Source organism: Pristis pectinata, chromosome 2, assembly GCF_009764475.1.
Source record: "Pristis pectinata isolate sPriPec2 chromosome 2, sPriPec2.1.pri, whole genome shotgun sequence".
Classification (NCBI taxonomy): Eukaryota; Metazoa; Chordata; class Chondrichthyes; order Rhinopristiformes; family Pristidae; genus Pristis; species Pristis pectinata.
In genome coordinates this window covers 129,332,614-129,356,841 of record NC_067406.1, presented here as the reverse complement: position 1 = coordinate 129,356,841, position 24,228 = coordinate 129,332,614, and the positions used below count along the sequence as shown (strand labels likewise).

Genomic DNA, 24,228 nt, shown 5'->3' with positions numbered 1-24,228 from the left:
TTTAAAGTAAAAAGGAGTAAGTGTGTGGCATTATTCAGAATTGAAGGAGATAAATGGCTGGTAACAAAATAAGACTTAAAATATAAGGTTAATCATAAATTGAAATGAATGAATAGATTGAATATCATAATCAGCACATTGATGTGATTCTTTTATAGAAAATTTAAGTAGCAATCCAAAGTTAAAAATCTCTCTAACTTGCCTGATATAAAATTGAATTTAAACATAAATATTTGAAAAATAGAAAAGGCAGCTAATGAGGTGAGGCATATGGAATATTGTGTGTTTATGGTGTATGTGCATGTGATGTGTGTGTGGGGAGGAGGAGCAGCAGAATGGCTGTGTGTGTGTGTGTGTGTGTGTGTGTGTCTGTGTGTCTGTGTGTGTGTGTGTGTGTGTTTGTGTGTGTGTGAATGACTCAGATGCACATGCATGCTGATGTCCAAGGAACAGGAAGAAGCCAACAGCGGGCTCTGATGATACTGGGCTACCACAGAAGTACTGGCAGGTGAATGGTGAAGCTCAATCAGAACCAGGGCCAGTGTCAGTAGAGGGCTGCACTGAGGTTTGGGATGACTGCACACAGACCCAGATCAAGGATTGTGATGTGATTATAGAGAAGAACAATTTTAAGGAAAGGCACTGGCTTAGGAGAAGTGGCCTCCTATGCTTCCACATGTTTACTGGAATTCCTCTATCCTATTCTTTTGACCAGACTTTCTTTGGAAAATGAAAAATACTCTGGACAAGAAAATAAGACACATTTCACATTGGTGAAGGTCCTATTGCCATGGTAACGTGCTGGTGGTTAGCCTTGTATAGCTGTGCTTCACCTGTCAAAAAGGTCACCAGCTGCCACTGAAAGATAATGTTGACATTTAAGAAGCAGTGGCTCATGTGGTCATACTGAGGAAAATAGTGATTGGATTAACTCAATGAATACAGTTCATTTAAGGTGCTTGGAGTTGTAGGTTGGTGGAATTACTGGAAGGGAAATAATTCAGAAATTCAGAAAACAAGAGATCAGTTAGCATTTGATATTCAGCAAAGAGAATATTTTTCAAATAAATGGCAACTATATTCTGCAATAGATAATACAAAGTATACCATCTTCTCTAAAGAACAAAAAGGTAAGATTCAAATAATCCAGCAAATAAAAAGTTCAGTAATGATATTTTAAAAATGAGCAGTAAAAGGATATTAAAAAATTACATATTTCATTTGAAAGCAAAGAGTGCTACCAAAAATTGTCATCAAATGTGTACTGTCAAATAATGATAGACAATCATATTATACACATGGAGAAATAAAGTTCCTCAATGTTCTCCTTATATGGTAATCAATTATAATTAACAGATCACAAGGATGTTCAGATATCTCTATTTAATTAATACAATATTTTGTACTCCAACATTTCCATTTATTAGTTGGAGAATTGAATTAAATTACTTTTCTAGATGATCTTCCTCTTTGATTACTGGCACTAAACACTTGCTGGAGTCTGTACCCATCTACTGTACCATTGGTTGCATTAAGATCAATGGAACTAAATGGACAGGTGTGAGTAAAACCAACAGCCAATACCCTTGGATAGGTTTAGTGTGAGTGGGAAAAAATGAATTACTCCTTCTTTGCTTAAGCCCTAATAATAACTTGAAAGAAATTAGTTGTTTGGTTTATGTAAATAAAGTTGGATTAACAAAATTATATTTTTTCTGCACTTTGTCTACTACAAGGATTAAAAAAATATTGGAATTAAAAATCATGTGGTTCATTAATAGTTAGTGTTGAGTAACATTTGTGGGCATGTATTTTGGTTGTATTTCAACCAAAGTGCTATTGAATTTATTTGCAAGTTATTCAATGGCTTCATTAAAATGACAGACCAAAGGAATGATCCAAGCACATTCATGCACTTTATTACTATCACACAGCACAATCCCAATACAAATGAATTCTGTTAAATGTGAAATTTCTACTTTAGATGTCATGTTTGTCACCGGTGGAATAACTCAGTCAGGCACTAATAAGGGAAAACATTTGAAAAAATGCAGAAATTAGATTAGGTTTAAGTTGTAGAAGTCCAAAAAAAATCAACTTGATTTGCAGCAATTAACTTTTAAGTGAAATACAGTGGTCCACATCTTGGTTCAAATCCTCTATTGGCAGTATTCCAAACATTAAAAGAACTGGATTACTTTGGCTGGATATTTTTTGAGTAAATATATTTGTAAGAAGTAGATAATCTAATCATGTTTACATATTCCCTCTATTTTATAGCATCACTGGATAAAAAGGTAGAATGATGACAGTAAGGATTTTTTAAAGGCTGCTATTTCTAATTAGTTGAATGTTCTCCAAGAAATTATTAAAAAGACTAGAGCCACTTTTCTCATAAATTGTGCTGCAAGATGTTCTTTTGATGTAGTTGTAGTGTAATTGTTCATATTTTCAATGCATTCTCTTGACCAACAGCCAAACTAGTCCAGGGTAGAAACAGATTCCTTTTGTTGCCATGTCTTGAGGTTTTGCAGGACACATTTGTCTAAAAAAGCAAGACAGTTAGTTGCAGGGAAGGGCAATTTACTATTAGTTAAGTTCACGATCCAAGAGATCAGTACAAGAAATTTCATCTGTCAATGTCATTGATGTCCAAAAACTATCATACTACTATTTATTTAAAATAATTCAAATTTCAAAATAAGAAAAAATTAAACATAGTTTTAAAAGCATTTGAAAACATTTAAACAATTAAAAACAAAACATTTAAGTTAACTAGTGATTCAAAAACTGTAAATTGGCTGAAACTTCTTCTTCTCCCTTGGAACCATTCTCCCCTTTTGAAATGAATGGAGTCACTGAACCTTCACCAGGTCTAAGCCAGCACAAGTTCAGATCGAGATTTCCCAGGCTGGATACTGGGAAACTGCTGGAAGCTGGCACTTCACTGCTGGATTCCATCATGGTCTGAATGACAGAGACGAGGCTCTCTGAGGGTGTTTGCAAGAGTGCCTTCAGCAGTGAGTCGGACTGTAACTTTGACATTCCCCAAGTTATACAGCACTGCTCAAACAGCAGTCACATTAGAAAATCCAGGCCACTGATAATATGTGCATGTCACTGTATAAAGGAGAATAAGTTTCAACACAGTAGAGAAAGTTCATTTATTATAAGGCAGCAGAGAAAAAAAAAAGCCCAGATAGTAGGATAGATGTCAGTGCAAGGTGCTATTGGTTCATTCTACAGTTGATAGCATTGTTTTACAAAGAAACTCATCCATGATCAGCAGTGCTTAACATGCCTTATAGTTGTTTTGTACTAATAGAGTCATAGAGCAATACAGCACAGATACAGGCCCTTTGGCCCGACTAGTCCATGTCAACCACATTGTCCACCTAGCTAGTCCCAGTTTCCTGCGTTCAGTCCATATCCTTCCAAGCCCCACCCCTCCATGTACCTATCCATCTGCTTCTGATATGATACTATTGTATCTGCCTCAACCACTTCCTCTGGCATCTCATTCTTCTGCATGAAAAAGTTGCCCCTCAGGTCCCTTTCAAATCTTTCCCCTCTCACCCTAAACCTATGCCCCCTAGTTTTGGACTCCCCTACCCTGGGTAAAAGATTGTTACCTTCTACCTTATCAATGCCTCTCATAATTTTAAACATTTCTATAAGGTTGCCCCTCATTCTCCTACATTCCATGGAATAAAGACCTCACCTGGCCACTTCTCCCTATAACTCAGGCCCTCTAGTCCTGGCAACATCCTCGTAAATCTTTTCTGCACTCTTTCCAGTTTAACCTCGTCTTTCTTATAACAGGGTAACCAAAACTGTACACAGTACTCCAAGTGCGGCCTCACCAATGACTTATACAACTGCAACATAATGTCCCAACTCCTGTACTCAATGTCCTGACTGATGAAGGCTGGTGTGCTAAATGGCTTTTCCACCACCCTGTCTACCTATGACACTGCTTTGTTGTTTTGTAGTCTGCCTCCAAAATTATTTCCATTTATTTTAATAGCTGCTTTAATATAGCTGCTCTTGAGATAAAATAATCTACAATCATCTGTAAAGCTCCAAAAGAGAATTACTTTAGAATTATTTCATTCCACATACACTGACACAAGAATCATATCTAAGAGCACAAGGGTGACCCACAGTGGGATGTGCCCAGTAGAATTTCTGCAGTGACATAAAAGATCTGGAAAAGGCCATTATCGTGTTTCAGTCTGGAACAAAAAGGATATTCAATTACACACTATAAAAATGCATTATGCAACTGAATTTTGAAGCATCTTTCTTTTGTCTCCCTGGTAAAGAATAAGGCTGCAAAGATAAACCCATGAGATCAATTTATATAGCTATATATTGCTCTGTGGAAGGAATAGTTGCACAGAGATTGTCTTGGTTATTTACATTTATGCAGATCAACTGCAAACCCTGCTCCAAAAGGAAAACAAAGAGAAGTATCACCAGTGAGTAAAATCTAACAGCAGACTAAATGCAAAACCAAAAAAGTCCACAATTCAAATCTGTAATAAAAATGCCCCATTTTACACCAATGTCAGCTTGTGTGCGTTGTGAACAGATACCATTTTAATGATCAAAATGTTTCACAATCTGTAATTTTAAAAATGACTTCTGAATGTCAACAGTACATTTATACCTGAAGACCAAAGAATGGATTTGCAATAATGGTCAGAGTGAACATGTCAAAATCAGAAGATGGCTAGAAAGTAATGCATTGAGTAAAAATGATAAGAAGCAGACCTGTTCACCTCTATTCACTTGATCGCCATTTGTGCTGCTAATGTGCAGCGGAAATTAGTCAAGGGAAGCACATTAAACACACTCCACTACTCAATAACATTTACTCTTGACTATGGCTGACACGGTATCCATTAATGGTTATTAAGGCCTCTGACAGAAAATATCAACTCAACTATCTCTCTGACTGCTTTAGTAAAGGTTCAGTCTTTTCCCATTTACGACTCAAAATACTGCATTGAAGCTGAAGCATAATCATTATTTGTCAAGCTACCAATGTTTTATTTATGAACTCAATTTGTCTCAATTGAGAAAATTATTTTCTTCCAGACTTTCAATTAATTAATAAAAGGTAGAACACCGATCTAAAGATATGGATGAAGAGATGATATTGTCTTCTACCTGCATTCATGCATTTATTTTAAACTGGTGCATTTTTAAATTTAAATTAGTGAATGAAGCAGTTCTGGCTGTCTTGTTAGTAAAATTTGTCAGGAAATTATCTGTTCAGAAACGATGGCATCTTACTTACAAGAAAACTGAGTTTAGATGATTTTTTTTGAACTGTAACCATATGTAATATTGGAAAAAGTAATTTTACATGATGTTTCAAGCTATTAGTTTTTATATTATTGTAAATATTTTCTCCAAACAATCTCCTGAGAGGCCAAGTCATCAAAGTAAGGGCTTCCCATTATACGAATTATCAGCATGCCCTCTGTAGCCATAATTCTTAAATGGTAGTTCACCTATTTAAAAAAATCTTGTCTGTTATTCAACAATTTCTAGTACTCCTGTGAAACAAGTAGATTTAGAACATGCTTAAGGCATTACTCTTGGAGTTTTATAGCATTATGAACAAGCATATGGCCTGTTCGGAACATGTAGGTTTCCATTCAATTTACTCTAAGATTTGTGCAAACACTAACTCCCAAATCTCAGATAGTAAATTGGATGGAAACCTACATGGTCCGAACAAATGGCAAAATCTGTCAAAAAAATCTACTTCATCCAACTTCTATTTCTACGATTCTTTACAAACTTGACTACTGACCACTCTTCTACAATATAGTTACTTTCAGTATCGTTGACTGAAATGTGCATTTTTTTCTATGCATCATTTGTATTTTTACAGAGAGTTTCCTATTAAATTATTATATTTTTTTAAAGGGCATGTTCACATCACTGATTTCAACATAGCGACTGTGGTGAAGGATTCTGAGAAAGCCACATCTATGGCTGGGACAAAGCCCTACATGGGTAAGCAATCATAAGTAAGCAATGGTTATGATTATATAGAGATAATATTATTATAGACTTTTGATCTGTAGAGGTGGTGAAGGCACTCAAAATCAGGCATTATCAATTTTAAAAAATATTATTTTAATCGGCATATTCCTCAGTTAGATGTGATGAAATAATTTTCATAAAACTATGATTTTGAGCATGAAATCTGGATAGCTTTGATTGCAATGGATATTTTAAACTGATTGTTTAATCTGGTCATTAAATTAATGAGCTCATTAATTTCAGGTTGAGAGTAGTGGAAAATGTTTCAACTTAACCTATAATCCAATAGCAAAACATAAAGATGCCAGAAATCTGAAATGAAACTGAAAATGTTGCAAGTACTCAGAAGGTTAAGCAGCATCTGTAAAGAGAGAAATAGTTAATATTTTAGGTCAGTGACCTTTCATCAGAATTGGTGAATGCTCTGAGCTGAAACATAAACTGCTTAACTCTCTACAACTCTGTCTAACCTGCTGAGAATTTCCAACATTTTTCATTACAATAAAATCCAGCTCAATTAGTCTCTAATCAGTACTTACATGGGCAGCTAGAATGTCTCCTAACTTGGATACACTATATAACATGATCCTAAACTCAGGTGAATAACTTCACAATACTTGTATCCAATGTGCAGTTTATTGGAGTAATGGATTGGAAAGGGAAATAAGATTAATGCAGACCATGTGATTTTTTTACTTCTAATAGGCAATCATAAATATATCTGATACCTAGCATTTATGATGCACTAAGCACCTTGATAAATTCAACCGCCAGTCAATTCCTGACAAATACTTGCAAGGGGTACTGGGCAGAGGTGAAATAATACATGCAAAATGGCAAGAACACAGAGATGCTGTAGATTAGGCTGCCAATTCATTATGTTTCACTTTGCATTGCCACCATCCATTGGTCACAAAGCACTAACAAATCAAAGAATATCCAGCACAGTTTACATCCACTTCCACACAGGAAAGGGGGGGGTGTACATGCACTTGTCTACATCAATGGTGCTGAGGTTGAGAGGGTTGAGAGCTTCAAGTTCCTAGGAGTGAACATCACCAATAGCCTGTCCTGGTCCAACCACGTGGATGCCACGGCAAAGAAAGCTCACCAGCACCTCTACTTCCTCAGGAGGCTAAAGAAATTTGGCATGTCCCCTTTGACACTCACCAACTTTTATCAATGCACCATAGAAAGCATCTTATCTGGATGCATCATGGCTTGGTATGGCAACTGCTCTGCCCAGGACCGCAAGAAACTGCAGAGAGTTGTGGACACAGCCCAGCACATCATGGAAACCAACCTCCCCTCCATGTCTATACCTCTTGCTGCCTTGGTGAAGCAGCCAGCATAATCAAAGACCCCACCCACCCAGGTCATTCTCTCTTCTCCCCTCTCCCATCAGGCAGAAGATACAGGAGACTGAGGGCACATACCACCAGGCTCAAGGACAGCTTCTACCCCACTGTGATAAGACTATTGAATGGTTCCCTTATACAATGAGATGGACTCTTGACCTCACAATCTACCTTATTATGACCTTACATCTTATTGTCTGCCTGCAATGCACTCCCTGTAGCTGTGACACTTTACTCTGTATTCGGTTATTGTTTTTACCCTGTACTACCTCAATGCACTGTGTAATGAATTGATCTGTGCAAACGGTATGCAAGACAATTTTCTCACTGTACCTCAGTACAAGTGACAATAATAAACCAATACCATTAAGCTCCAGTGACTGCACATGAAGATCATCAAATCTACAAGACATGTAAATGAACCATATATGCCTTATCTCCCCAGCAAGGGAAATGTTTAATACTGCAACAAATATAAAAATCAAGAAGTAGAATAGATCAGAAGAAACATAAAGATATCCCATAATTTAGCAAAATCTTCACAACCTATAAATCCATGCTGATTATTAATACTTAATGTTGAAATTACTGGCAAAGCACCAGAAGTATGTCGTCTTCCATAAAATCAGAAAATCAGAGGTTGGACAGCATCTGTGGGAAGAGAAACAAAGTATGTTGTCTTTAGTCCTAGCCGGTCTACTTACATGTTACGTGAACTGGAAGTCCACAAGAATATGCAATTAATACTGACACAAGAGAGACTGCAGATGCTGGAAATCTGGAGCAACACACAAAATGCTGGAAGAACTCAGCAGGTCAAGCAGCATCCATGGGGGGAAATGAACAGTCGACGTTTCAGGCCGAGACACTTCATCAGGACTCAATTAATACTGAATTAGATCCAGCCTATTAGAAAACATATAAAAATGTCAATGTTATGCAGCACTGCATAAAAACTTAGATGTCTGCATATTGGTAAGCAATTAAGGCAGACTTGTTTAGTCTTTTGAGGCAGTCGTACAATTAAAATCTTAATGTTCTCCATTAAAATGAAATGATTGTGCATTGAAATACTGTGAATCTAAAATCAGAAAGGGGTTCAGATTGTTCGGTTGATTGAAGCTGACTCATGTGCTAAGTATGCATGAATGTGTCCTAATTTCATTCTTAGCATAAAAAAAGCTACTAATGATTTTTCTTCAGGCTTCCAAAGTTTCTTCCAAGACAGAACTAAATTAACACATGGTAATGCACAGATGTTACACATGTTGTGGATTGGGGGGTTCCTTCTAAATTTCAAGCCAGCCTGCAAATTTTGTCAGCCCAGCCCACCTTGTTTGCAATAGTAATTGTAAAGGTGATGTTTACAATGATAATGAGAGCCAGTAGAGATCTATGGATGAATTTATAGGACCAACAAGTCTCATTAAACAGAATTATAGGAGATGAAGCCACAAGGTAGGACAAAGATTTTCAGGGTGATAAGTTTTATGTTGTCAAATTGCAATTGTGTAATCAAAATTCTCCATGATCCACTTATCATATCAGGTAAAGTGCAATTCTCCTTGTTAGGTGCACAGTTTTAATTGAGTCAGATGCAAAGTTGCCTGTTTGATTTGCACATCACTGACGCTGCATTTTGCTGCCAAGATGTTCGTTTTGGTTTCTCTCAGTAGGTGAAGCTCTTATTTTCCTGGGGCAGGGTTGCGTGTCGATGCAGCTTGGGCTTCTGTCTGGATCACTGCCACTGTGAGGGAGCTCAAGACTGCTGGGTGCAAAATCTAGATGGCATTGCAGCAGGACTCTGCAGCACCAGATGAAGCTCTTAAAAAAAGTGACTGATGATCTCTAAAGAAAATACCACAGCTTTATTATGACAAAATATTGGTATAAAAATAGAGAGAAAAAAAGTAAGAGGAAAGAGAGACCGTTTGTACGTAACTGCTGCCATGTTAAGTCTACCTTCAAACTATTATAAAGTGGCCCATGGGAGCAGTAGTAAGAGCAAACACAGGCACTAAATTCAGATAGGAAGTTGTTCCTTTAAAATTAACATTTTGTTTGCTGCTGCCCTCAATAAAATTAATGGGCCGGGAATGATTAATAATGCTAAATTTTGAATTTATGCCTTTAATTTCAGCCAGAACAAAATCCTGTCACTTGATATTTTGATGAGCCTCAGTGGGTTGTTGTATGAGTGAAAAGTTTAAAAACACTAGTACGTTATTTGCGTAACTATCTGTGTATTTAAATCCCCTTCTTCTTTCCATCAGTTAAAAATATAGATCATAGAACAGTACAGCACAGGAGCAGGCCCTTCAGCCCACAATGTCTGTGTTGACCATGATGCAAACTTGAACTAATCCCATCAGACTGCACATGGTCTATATCCTTCAGACCCCTGCCTGTTCATGTGCCTCTCCAAATGCCACTTTCTTTTAATGATTATTTTTTTCATTATAATTTTTTGCCAAAATGTGCCATTTCATATTTCTCTACATTGGTCTACTTCCCTCCATATCTGTTTGTAATCTTTCTTGCAGGTCCTCATGCTTCTAATCTGTTATTATTAACAAATTTCTATATCAGACTTTCTGTGCCTGCAAAATCAACCACATTGTAGAAAGCAAAAGAGGTTTCAGCAGGAAGTTCTGGGGCTTCCCACAATTTGCATTCCATTAACTGAAGAAACATCAATTAACCCACATCAATTAACCCTTTACCTTCTGCTTTCTTGTTGCCTTAAGCAGATGCACAGTAAATTGTAATACAATGCAATACCCCTAAAATTCTGTAATAAATCTCTTTCAAATGCCTTCTAAAAGTCCGAATAACAAACATCCATTTTAATTTTGCCTTTAAGAAGTCATTATGGTATACTTCACCCCCTGCCACCAAAAAAAAGATCATCGTGCTCAGTCATGTCCCATACAATTCCCAATGTATCTGCCTGCAAAGGCTGCAGATGCCAAGTCATTGCCATCAGGGATCATGGACAGTATGTCAGAGTTTTAAAGTACACCTTCCATGGCCTGAACACCAACTGAACAAAGGGCTGTCAGAGAGAGACATATAAATGCAAGGGAGAAGGGATACTGTGTCTGACTACATCCCCTCCACTTCTCCGAGAGTGCTCTTGCCCACCCTCCCACCCCCCACCCCATATACTCTCCAGTCTCATGTTGCCCCAAGCCACTGAGAGACTGAGTCATAATGCAGGCAGAGATCACAGTAATGAAGTGAAAGGCTGCTGCAGGCACACATTCACAGAGAACCGATTTGTTGCATAAGCAGGCAGGCACAATGAGGATGAAAAACATTGATGTCCCAGCAAAGACAGTTTAATTCATGCTTATTCCTTGTTTAATAGTGAATGACAATTGCAGGTCGTAGGTTGAATATTTTGCACCAATTTCAGTCATTAGTGAAGAAATGAGCCTCATGCATGTGATGATATCATCTTGTGCACAACTGACACCAGGTAATGACAGCTTTACTGAGGCAAATCATGCTTGAAAATGGTCAGTTCAATTTTTTGATGGAAATGGGTGCAATCATATTAATATGAGAGCAAAACCTTTGATCAAAGTTTCAGTAAAACCAAGATATCTGTATAATATAATTTCATATATTTACTTACAACATTGACCATTCAGCCCAGCAAATCTTTTCTGGTTCTCAGAGCAATCCCATTGATATCATTCTCCTACTGATTTGCCTGTAACATATTCCGTCTCACATGCCCATTAAAACCTGCGTGATTCTTGCACGAGCAAATTACAACAGGGATAATTTACAGTGGTAAATTAACCTAAAGACCCGCATGATGTTGGGATGTGGGGGGGGGGGGGGGGGGGGGTCAGGGAAATGGGAGCACCTGGAGAAACCCATGTGTTCACAGGGAGGGTATGAAAACTCCACACTGACAGCACCAGAAGTTAGGATTGAACACGTTGCTGAAGCTCTGAGACAGCTGCACTATCTGAAGTGCTACTGGTGCCATTGTATAACTCAGTATGACTGTGTTCAGCAAGGAGACTGAACAGATTAACAAAAATAACTCTGAAATCCTTTGGAATAATTCAGAAAGCATCTCAAACCATCAGCAACCTTGTGGGAAATGAGGGAGATGGAGACCAAGTTACAGCAAGTGACAAGGAATTTACAGTGGAGGAGCAGTTGAGTCTTTGACTGCTTGTTTAATAGCTACTGTACAGGAGGTGATATAATCTGAGAAGTTTGCTGAGAGAACTGTTCACTTTCCTACTCAAAGACACAACCACATGTTATCATTGCAGTACATCCACAAGGAAAAAAAGCCAGTTTTTCAGGCCATCTGCACTGGTCTTATGCAGCATTTTAATTACAGTTGTTTGACAGCAGTTGGTTCAGCCTTGAATTCATCTGTGGAAAAAGATTAAGTAGTCAGGTGTGCCAGAGGCTGTAGATCTCTTGGGAACTGCAGCCCATCAGGCTACATTGTTGACCAACCTTGCATGCCTTCTTCCTTGCAATGTAACCAAACATTGTGTTTGGCATCTTTGCAGTGAAACAGTAGTCAGGCATTCACATACTTCAGGCATTCACATACTTGAGGCCACCTGTCATATTGTCCTGACTTCCTCTGGGACTGGAAGCCACCACATGTATTAAACACCTTGCAAATTTAGTTATGTTTAATGTTTACCTCTGTCTGCAGGAGTTGCAGTCTACTGGCAGGTGGCTGCAGATGAAAATAATTTTTTTGACTGGCCTGGTATATCTCAGTAAAAGTTCAGTGCCATCAGAAATAGCCATGGGAATGAGACCACATTAATGAACCCTAGACTCAAACAAGCATGAACTCCACATCTGCAATCATTGAATTAGAGATTGTAGGGCTCACACCAGCATATTACACATGCATCAACATTCGAACAATAGCATACATCATCACCAATGAAGAGAAACATTGGGAGGAACTCGTTTCAAACCATAAAGTGGTAAGCCTGAGGAAAGTGTAGAGAAACAGGTGGCCACCAATGGCAGCCTTCAAGCCATCAATAGAAAATACACGTTATTCTTAATCAGTTTACAATCACTTGAACCTGGAGGCTGGAGAATGTCAAAGCTCCTGTCCCTGACATCTTTTGGTTCCTGTTAGAGTAGTTACTCTTCAGTTCACTATGCAGACTAAATCAGTCTTGTGTACATTCTTGTCATTATAGGGTTTTTCAGTAATCTGGATATAAGTCTTCAAGCTCTATGATTAAGATTCAAGGCTAAATTACACATGTGAATGTGTGCCAGTCAATGCCAATTTCACTTTTGTCTCCACAGTATTTGTGTGCCACTTCTAAAGGAAATATGAGAACCAAACTGAATAATAAAAAAAAACATGAATCACTCTATCTGGTGAAGAATAGAGTATGACATTTCCTTGATCCAAGCACTTTAAATATAATTCTATGAATATCTTGAGTTCCAAAATCTAATATAACTTGTGATGATAATTATATCTAAATCAAACATGTTCAGTGAATAAGGTGTAATATTAAAGTCTTTGCTCTAAGAGAAACCCCCAATTTTGGGATTTAGCCAGAAATACAAAAACAGTTGGGGAGATAATTCAGAATTTTGGATTTTGAATGCTCAAAATAGTAAAATCAGGTATTATTTTCTGACCCTTTACACATATCACTGGACATAAAGGTCAATAGATACCACAGTCAATCCTTCATAATGATGTCAATTTTCCTACGTTCTCTCTGCCAAATATAACCTTCTCCCTAGTAATCTGCAATTATCCAAGCATCATAAGTAGAAGAAGCAACATGATTTCCAATGGTCAAGGCAGAATGTAGGTAAATGGCTATCGTCAAAACTCTTACCTATTTTTAGAGTTGTGACAATTTTTATAAGCAGAGTGCTCTGGAAATACTCAGCATGTAAACATGCCAGAAGAAAATGTTGCACATCTGCACCAATCACTGTTTATTTTAATTCAATGCTGCAGGACCCCTTAATATTTTCTGTGTTCCTTTGAACATTAAAGTCCCCACATTTCCAACAGATTTCCTGAGCTGCTTTTGACTACATCTCAAAAACAAAATTTAATTCATTATGACCTCTTTGAGGAAGATATAAGACTTTGAAAGAGCTTGTTAATGAGAAAAATAATTATTGGAATTCCAAACTTGATGCAGTGCATGTATAACCTTCTGCTGTGTTTCAATTCAATGAGATTCCTTCATTGTGACAAAGTTAAACAATCAGCTATCAGTCACTGATTGAATCTGAAAACTGAAGGCTATCAGATTCAAATTTCTGCTTTAATATTATCCTTTTGAAAATGCATCTCTTTAATTACACCTCTTAGAGATTGAAAGAACAATAATCACAAAGTTATATATTAACAAATCCAAAAATAATATTCTGAAATAATGGAATGAATTGCTTCTCCTACAGCAGTGTATTGGGTTAGGAGCAAGATTAAATCATTGAACCTATTGCTTATTAGTATACTTCTCAAAATTACAAATGGTATCTATCTATTTGTTCATTAATCCACTGGATAAAATTGCATTAAAAAATTCTAGATCTTTTTCCCCAATTTGTTTTAGTGCTGTTCAATATAAGAGAGTAGAAATGTAAATAGAAAGCACAGATAACACTCAGTTGGTCACTCGGCATTTGTAAAGAGAGAAACACAAAGGTAATGGCCCTATCTTGACAGGGGTGAGCATCTGAAGTTCCCTTTGGGCAGCTTATCGGTCTAGATTCTGGCCCACAGCAATCATTGCTTTTCTTTGATAGGATCCCCATCTGGAAGTCAGCCTGATTGGCAGGCTTAGTCATTTCAGGGGTAAAGATCCCTCTGGAGCTGGGTATGAGCACAAGCAAATTGTTGGGAAGTTGGGGGCAGAGGTGGGAGAAGAGTTGGGGGAAGAAGGTTGTCCAACCTTATTGAATCTTGGACAACCATGGGGGAAGGCAGTTACCTTGAAGTTCCCTGGATTCCTGAGATCAAATATAATAGAATGTGGTCAGAGAGTGAAGTAGCTCTCTCCTATTAATGCTATTCGAGCAAAGCACAGCAATAACTCAAGGACAAAGTATCTCACCTTTTGATTAGGCACATCACAGACTTTCAATTATAAACATCAAGTTCATCACTGCGGTCACAAGTACTGCTCCCACTTTTCTCAAACAACAGGTACCAGCAATGATTCTGAGAGTTGCACTTACATACCTTTCATGCCTATCCTTAGCTTTATCACTGATTGCACAAACACATCCCTTTGCCTTACAGTTTCATCTGTCCATTTTGTCCATAAATCAACCTGAGAAAGCATCTGACAAAATGTAGGTCCAACAGTGCGGTGCTCCTTCAGTACAATAAAGTGTCATACATGGATTTCTGGGCTCAAGCCTCAACATCCTAACTTGGAAAAATATCACCATTCCTTGCTGGAATCCCCTACCCAACACATAATGGGCTGTAGCTCAAGAAAGAGACCCACTACCACCCTTTAATGGACAACTACAGATGCCAATAAATATTGGCAGTGATGCTCACACCATGAAAGTGAATTTTTAAAAATAAGATTCACACAGAAGAGTGCCTGTGATAGATCAGTTGCATACAAGTGCCTTTGAAAACATAGAAATAAATTGTCTTTTCAGACAAGAAGTCCAAAGCATCTCTTGAGGTCATCCTTTATAAATGACCCCATCAGAAAATCAAAACTAAAATATTCAGGCAGAGAAGATCAACACCTGTCACCATGATTGCTACCAAAAGTCATCAGGAGTTCCAAATTATGGATTTATAGCTTTAGCAATTGGTATTTCAAGTGCCTATATTATGTTTAAATGTTTTCATTTCTGAAGGTTTTTGCTCTGTGCATTTTTCTTCCAGTTCCCTGCTTCCTGAAAATGAAAAACTAAATTCTGAATAAGTAATCTGAAAGATAGATTCAATGACTTTAAGATAGAAAAATAGGAATGTGTCATTTTTTAGAATTTATTAATGCTGCACTTCCTGAATATAAAATTCATGCTCAAAGTGTCAGGCTTAATTTATTACTGATGCACTAAACCATTTAGTGCTATTGTCTACTCCAATCCACCACAAAAAATCATAAAACAGTGGTTTGAAACAGTGGTGCAGCCTGAAAGACCCTGAAAAGAAAGGCCTAACTGCCCTGGAAGATGCACTAAACAAGGGTCTGTGTGCTCCCCAGCAGGATCTGCAGAGAGTTATTGTGATTGCTGTGTCTTTGCTAAGCTATGTGCATAGAAGGTCATCACATTTTAAAGGACTCATTCCCACAATAGGCACAGAGTAGCATAAAAGACTGCCATGGAAGTGAGTGAAGATGGGGGGGGGGGGGGGGGGGGGGGGTGGGGGGGGGGGAATGATATGATGTGTGTGCCCATCTCCCCATGCAATTCACAGCCCTAATGGAGTCCTGTGTAGTGAGTGACCCAGGCCACTTCAGTGTGTGAAATGACCAGTGAAGCAGAGATCACAGTATGAAACACTGAAGTGCATGAAATAAAAAGGCTGCAAACATTGATGGAAGGAGGGAAGATGATTGTAAAAATATTTTGATCAGTGGAATGTGAATCCAAAGGATGTTATGATATCAAAGTCAGAAAGGGAACGTTTTAAATTAGGTCTACTGAGTTCGAAACAATATTCTTCCTGCTTTTTTCATGCCTATCGCTAAAGGTTTTAAGTTGCATCTTTGAGCTCCAGTTTACATTGATAAGGGAAGAAATGGGTGTTGTGCACCTTGTGATATCACTTGCTGCACCAGCATAACATCAGGTTTGGTAGCTTAAATACCAGAGCTGTACTCTGTAATTTTACAATGGGCAGGAGTTAACCCAGAAATAATCACAGCAAGAGCTTCTCTAGGTTTACATCAAGTTATGTGAAATTCCACTTAAAAAGAGGTGTAATCGATCAAATTTTTGGGGTCCCACATCCCATCTCATTAAATCATTATTGTTTACAAATGTTACAAATCCTGATTAACTGTGGTAATAAGGTTTTCACATTTCTGGAATGAGAATTGCATAATCTCAATGCATTTTCAGCCATTCGAGCTGATTGAGCTGATCAGGCAGAAGTTGTTTTATTTTTCCACCCCTGAAAATCTCCCTGTAGTCTCCTTGTGTTTTTTAGGCCCCTCCTGTGAGTCTTGAGTGCCTGTATTTGAATATACAAATAGTGCCTCTACTCCCTCAGGAGGCTAAAGAAATTTGGCATGTCCCCTTTGACACTCACCAACTTTTATCAATGCACCATAGAAAGCACCCTATCTGGATGCATCACAGCTTGGTATGGCAACTGCTCTGCCCAGGACCGTGAGAAACTGCAGAGAGTTGTGGATACAGCCCAGCATACCACGGACACCAGCCTCCCCTCCATAGACTCTGTCTATACCTCTCGCTGCCTTGGTGAAGCAGCCAGCATAATCAAAGACCTCACCCACCCGGGTCATTCCCTCTTCTCACTTCTCCCATCAGGCAGAAGATACAGGAGCCTGAGGGCACATACCACAAGGCTCAAGGACAGTTTCTATCCCACGGTGATTAGACTATTGAACAGTTCCCTTATACGATGAGATGAACTCTTGACCTCATAATCTACTTTGTTTGACCTTACACCTTATTGTCTACCTGCAATGCACTTCCCTGTAGCTGTGACACTTTACTCTGTATTCTGTTATTGTTTTTACCCTGTACTACCTCAATGCACTCTGTACTACCCCAATGCACTATGTAATGAACTGATCTGTGCGAATGGTATGCAAGACAAGTTTTTCACTGTACCTCGGTACAAGTGACAATAATAAAGCAATAACAATATGTAGTAATGAAAACCAATTGGACTTGGAGTTCTGACTTTCCTGCTTTAATGATCCCCAAGCTCCTGAAGAAACATCGGCTCAGAGTCAGAGCGGTTGCTTGTGACACCAGAGGTAGGCAGAAGTGTAAGGTTTCTGAGACAGGAGAATTGCACTTTTGTAGTCATAATGAATTTGTTTCAGGCTATTTCTTTTTTGGAAAACAAATGAACTGCAGATGCTGGAATCTGAAACAAAAACAGAAATGCTGAAAGAGCTCAGCCAATCAAGCAGCATCTGCAGAAAGAGAAACCAGTTAACATTTTGGGTCAGGGACCCTTCCTCAGAACTGGGAGAAGAGTGGAGAGGTTACAGTTTTCAAAACAGAGCTGGGGGGCAGAGTGAAGGATAAGACAAAATGTTCACTGAAGATTGGTTAAGCTGTCACGTCATAAGGAGCTTGAGTACTGACCATTGGGGAGCCATTTTATAGAAATGAGGAGAGAAAGGGACATGAGAAAGAGACAAAGGAACAAGGAAGGAAGATAAAGGGAGCAAATGATGGAGACAATTAGTATTTGAGGACACAGTGGCAGCACAATGGCACAGCTAGGAGAGATGATGCCTCACAACTCCAGCGACCTCAGGTCAATCCTGACCTCTGGTGCTGTCTGTGTGGAGTTTCTACATCCTTCCTATGAACACATGAGTTTCCACTAGGTGCTTCAGTTTCCTCTCACATCCCAAGAAATATGTGGGTTAGTAGGTTAATTGGCCACTGTAAATAGCTCTTATTGTGTAAACCAGGAGTAGAATTTGGGATTAAATTTGATCTTTATTTCAGACGTCTCATCTGAAGCTCGTTATACTGATCTAACGTAATAAATGTTCAAAACTATCATCATGATTATTTCTATTGATTAAAAAAAATACTGAATAGGATTGTGTAAAGAGGTAGCATTAATGACTAGAAAGCTAATCAGTAGAATTCAGCAGTATTTGCTCTTGCATATAAATGTGCTGATTTACTTGTGAAAAAGAGAAGGAAATGAATAACTTTGCCTCTCCAGTGGGTCCGATACCAATCAACTTTGATTGACTGAGCATGCACTGAATAGTGACTTGTACATTTGGCACAGTCTTCATGCTCTGTTTACCCTCTTCACAATCTGTCAGTAATGTATTCCTCTGCTGCTTTGCTTTATGCAAATGTAACAAAATTGTAATTCAAATGAGTTTACTCTCACTGTAATGAAATTTTCAGCAACAAGTTGATTTCCAGAGGATGAACTCATCCATAAAATTGCAATGTCTGTACTCAAAGTTCTTGTAATTCTAAAATTAAATTTGGAACATTTCTCCACTGACAAATAGCAATCTTATTTCCACTTTTTTGCCTTGTGATGTACTCATGATGGTAAATTGAACTCCAAGGGTATTTTTTTGGTTCCACTGACTTTTATGCAGTAGGAATCAATGGAATAATTTGAATATTAGACACAATGCCAACTTTTCAAAATATTTGCCATTTGTGAAGTAAATTTCATTTTTATTTCTGAGGACTTGTACACAGGACTGTGGGCTATAATTTTATAGCATCTAAAGGTCCTTAGATGTAAAAATTGGTACCCATTTTGCTTCTTTTCTGGGCCTAAAGTGGGTGCTTCAGAATTAAGTACTGTAGTTCAGGATGTTTCTGGCTTGTTTTACTGACAGTGCCCATTATTCTCGTTCTCTACATTTTCATCAGCTGTAGCTGTTAACAGACAAAAACCACACATGAAGCAAAGTATCTATCAAGAGTTAAAAAAACAAATGTTCCTCCTAGAGCAGACAATGGGAGTTTGTTAAAGCATAGCCATTTACAATTTGCACAGATTAGCTGTGGTCTGCAATTACAAACTTCTGTTGTTGGATACAAGCTGGATGTCAGCATTAATGATATTACCAAATAACTTGGCAAGCCCACAGCTACATATGATTCATCTGCAGTATTAATGAATAAATCAAACTTACATTGACAGTGGACTAAATATCTTGAATGACAGCAAATTCTTTTATGATTGATGATGAATTAGCAGCACTTGGCTGGTTAATTCAGCAGATGCTAGCAAGTTTCTGTTTCAATCTCAGGAATTTTGTTCCAGAAAATTATCCATGGAGAATCGGCAACAAAAAAAACAGAAGCAAATTTGAACATTTTGGTTAACAGCAGCTTATTTTTAGTAATTTTTCAAAATAGGATAAATTCTAATCAAACCAATAGTTTGGATACTGAAAACATTCATGCTTATTACCCTTTGGTTTTAATTTTAATTGCCCTGAGATTTTATTCATCCATCAGATGCTAGGTAATTATATTCCAATGCGATATGCAAAAATTATGCACTTGCTTTGTGTTGGTGTGTTTATTAAGTAGCAGTGATGGATGCCTTACAAAATGTACTAGAAATTAAAGACTTTTATTAAGATTTACGGTGACTTCAAATGTTTCATAATGAGGAATGATGAGTAATAGTCAGTCTTGGGAATAGTGATACACATAATATAACTGAGTTAGAATTGATTTAGGGAATGTTCTGTAAACATTCCAAAATGAACAGGCTTCATTACTCTGATGTTTTTGTTGGCAGAGTGAATGTACAACACGAAGCTGATTACATATTGCTCCCAGCTTTGTTGTCCCATCTGCATTGCAGTAATTGAGTATGACATGGCTACCATGGAGCTTCAATGATTGGCTTTAGTATTTCTAAATGAAGGACAGGAGAAGGTAGCCAGAATTCCCATTCCTCAACCCCAGCTCATCAACACTTACCTGAAACATCTGGCTTGAGCCTAATATGCACTCCCATAATATCTACTCGCAAGTTCCAAAGCCCTAACCCAATCCCAACTCATTTTCTGGGGCCAGTGAGGTATCTTTTTAGATTTTCTGGCTCTCAGGCAATTGGATGTACGTCAGTGCCTCACTACAAATTGTTAGCAATACCAGAAAGGGCTGTGTGGAGGTTAAAAGGCCAGGAAATCAATTTAGCGGAAAACAACCTGAGTTAAAATTGACTATTAATATTCCACACCCCAGCCAATTCAATTTTCTTTCTTAAAAGAGTGTCAGTGATTAATAAATTGATTCTAAACTAAATATAAATAGTTTATTTTGTTGTTATAAAATAAATTTTCTAAATTTATTAAAATGTGATCAAAACAGTGTATGAGTAAGGGTATTACTTACGTTGTCCAGTATGGACTTTGTATTTTCTTGAAATTAAACAAAAATTGAGCAATAAGACTCATTGCTATCTTATGACTATGCTGAGTATTTCCGTGGTTATTATTCATAACACTGAATCTTTATTTTGGATATAAATATTTATGGCTAATTTTGTTTCAATTTGCTTTTCTTTAGCTCCTGAACTTTTTCAGTCCTTTCTGGAAGGAGGCCCTGGCTACTCATATCCGGTGGACTGGTGGTCCTTGGGAATAACATCTTACGAATTATTGCGGGGCTGGGTAAGGTGTACAGTTTTGCCCTCACGTCTTCATGTAACTTTGCCTGTTTATAACTATTATTGGAAGCTCACAATGGAGAGTGAATGAATTGTCAACTAATGGTTGAAAAGTCAACATCGTATACAAAGGCATTTCAACTTTTATGACAATTTTAAATTTGCTCAGTCGTTACCCATATAAACATATAATATGCAGTACTTATAATGACATTTTTAACAAAGTGAACTATGGAAGTTATGTAGGATGTTTGTTTTAGGTCAAAAATGTCGTAATAAATTCATGATCTAGAATATCCCCACATTTCAATTAAAATAGGGAAGCCAGGAATACATTTGTTGCCTGATAAATGATTTTTCCTCTTTCATACCATGCAATGCACTGAATAACTTTCAATTTCATTACTAGTGGCATCTCCTACAGTTAAAGGTTTTGTTTCATCAGTTAGCTGGAATTTAATATTCCATATTGCCACTATATTAATGAAATTACAGATGCTTACTAGAATTAGGATTCTATGACATCTCATGAACGAACTGAAGAGTCAACTGAGAAATTCAAATATATTATTATATCTGTTAAATTACAATTAACCAATATATGTTAAGTATAGCATTGCTAGAGTCACTATAGCTTATGTATCATTGTCACTTTTTATGATCTCTTTGTCACAGAACTGGATATTAATATATCTTACTAAGGTTGTTTCTGATATTTTAAAACCAAGGCTTCCTACTGTCAGAAACATATTTAATTTACAATGATATGCTCCTTATGTTTATCTTCTGATAGTAATTTAATGACAAGGCATTTCTGTGTTCCATTTGTGTTCATTTTTTTTATCATCATTAACATTCGTGGTTAGCTACGATTTGTTAATAGCAAATTAGGTTTAAACTTTCATTCTTCATCAGGTTATTGCAACTGTACAGACAATTTTAATTACCATGCAGAAAACATATCAAAAACATGTTGTATTAGCAGAGGTAAAATATTAAGCTATTTTTCAGTCCAAAAAGGGCATAGTTTGCCTCCACGGTTCAAAGCAATGAAAGGAAGCAAATGAAAGGAAGCACTTGTGATTGGCTCAGTTTAAAAAACAATTATTATTCAATGGAGCATTCTGAGTGCAGGAACATGTTGTGACAGTTCCAATTCCAGTTATGCTTCCTCACTGGGGAAGGAATAAAGTAATCATCTCTGCCACAACGTTAAGTATCTTTATCTGGATGAAGTTCATCGAGACGAATGCTCTGGTTGTTTAATGTCATAGTAAACAAATGATTTTAGCAATCCAGTGTTTGATGTTCTATTTTATTTCCATTCTTGTCAATTTTCTCCCGAGGATGTTGACTCTGTGTTGAGTTTTCAGTTTTACTGACACAACACATTCATTCTTTATGTGACATCCTACACAGTAATTTCAACCGAGTCTCAAGCAACCTTCATGCAAATGCAACACTTAATGATCTAGAATGGGAATGCTGTCCACTGTTGTGACTTTTTTAACCACTCAGAGTCTGGAGCTGTAGATGTAATGGGTCTTTATTCAACAGAAGCAAACACGTAGGAGAGACCTGGTGAAAGAATCATAGTTTTGTGTGCAAAAGAAATGACTCCATAGAATTGCAAATTTAAAATAGGAACACATTGTAAGTGACAAGACCAGCAAGCACCTTCATTGAGACAGGATAGTTCTAAGGACAAAACCTGGACATCCAAAACATCCTTCTTTTACCACAGAATTGTGAAGGGTAGCTCATTGGATACATATACACCCCAAGGATTGGTTGACACAATATAAGTATGACCAAGTTTGATGGGCTAAGTGGCAAAATAGCTGGTCTGGAACCTCCTCTGATCTCATTCCAGGATTGGATAGCCAGGGCCCCCTCGATCTATTTCACAATAGTGCAAAATATCTTAGCATTTCAAGATGTCTAATGCCTGGTTCCAATTCCTAGAACTTAATCTTTGTTTCTCAATACCGATGGACGTTACACCTCTCTCAGTATAATGGTGGTTGGGGTTCTGATGAGGTTCAATTAAGAGAGCCCTGTTGTGGATGGCACAGTTTGCATGTTCTCCCTGTGACTGTGTGGCTTTCCTCCCCCATCCCAAAGATATGCAGGTTGCTAAGTTAATTGGCCACTGTAATTTTCCCCTAGTGTGCAGGTAAGTAGTAGAATCTGGAGAGAATTGATGGGAATGTGGGGAAAATAAAATGGGATTAGTGGTGGTTTAAATGGGAGTTTGATGGTTGACGCAGACTTGTTGGGTTGAAGGGCCTGTTTCCGGGCTGTATGACTATGACTCTCTTGTCTTTACATTTGGCCAGTGGATATGAGAACGTCTCATGGTTATGTCAGTTTTCAAAGCACGTCTCTGAAGTGGCCTCCCACAGTGAGCTGGTAGCCTGCTTGTTTTTGTTTGTGCAGTTGTCCTTCTAATTTCAAAACCAATTATTGCTTGTAAGTTACATTTGGAAGTAGTTTGAAGGATGGTTCTTACATGTATTAACAGTTCTATACTTTATACCTTCTAACATCCCACTACCAGAGACAGAGGTATTGGAAATTTCATTTCTGTTTAACTTAACAACTCACGGATAAGATTTGAAAGGAGTGAATTTGACAAAGTTAAACTATAAACTGGATGAAAGTGAAATAACAGGGTCCGCAATATTTATTGACACTGGGCTGGATCTAAGATGAATAAAAATCACATAAAACTTAATAAATAAATATATTTAATTAAAAACAGATTAATATGCCCAAACCATTAAAATAAACAGAAATAAGATTATATAAATAAAGAACTGAGCTGCACTTACCTCCTTCCATAGGGCAGGTGAATGGCGTTGTCAATCTTGCACCAGTCCTCCATGGCATAAAGCCAAGGGCTGGATGCAGACCCCCCCTCAAGGAGTCACTGCTCCACTGATAGGTAATTCCAGCCACAGAGCGGACACTCAGATGAGCTGGCATCTGACCTCACAAATATCTCAGACCTCTGCTTTTGGCCAGACCTACATGGAAGTCTAAGATTTCTTGTATCATTGGCAGTCACTCAGCATGATTCAGGTTAAGCTTGCCCTGGGAAACCCATGCCTACAGATACAGAAGATATAGCAGGCGTGGTAGTGCAGCGGTTAACGTCACACTATTGCAGCACCAGTGACCCGGGTTCAATTCCGGCCGCTGTCTGTAAGGAGTTTGTACGTCCTCCCCATGTCTGCATGGGTTTCCTCCAGGTGCTCTGGTTTTCCCCCACATTCCAAAGACGTGCGGGTTAGGAAGTTGTGGGCATGCTATGTTGGCGCCAGAAGCGTGGCGACACTTGCGGGCTGCATCTTCTACGCAAAAGATGCATTTCACTGTGTGTTTCGATGTACTAATAAAGATATCTGATCTGATCTGAAGTGGCCATTTGCCCTTCGAACCTGCTCCATTAGTCAG

General features: G+C 37.9%; 1 protein-coding gene across 1 annotated transcript in view; it reads left to right on the top strand.

Annotated features, from left to right (window-relative positions):
* Positions 1-24,228, top strand: part of LOC127584276 (serine/threonine-protein kinase 32B-like) — a 113,326-nt gene that overhangs the window by 61,760 nt on the left and 27,338 nt on the right. The window contains exons 4-5 of the mRNA XM_052040942.1: positions 5,944-6,033; positions 20,670-20,773. Of these exons, the coding sequence (XP_051896902.1) occupies positions 5,944-6,033; positions 20,670-20,773 (194 nt within the window). The remainder of the gene's footprint in view (positions 1-5,943; positions 6,034-20,669; positions 20,774-24,228) is intronic.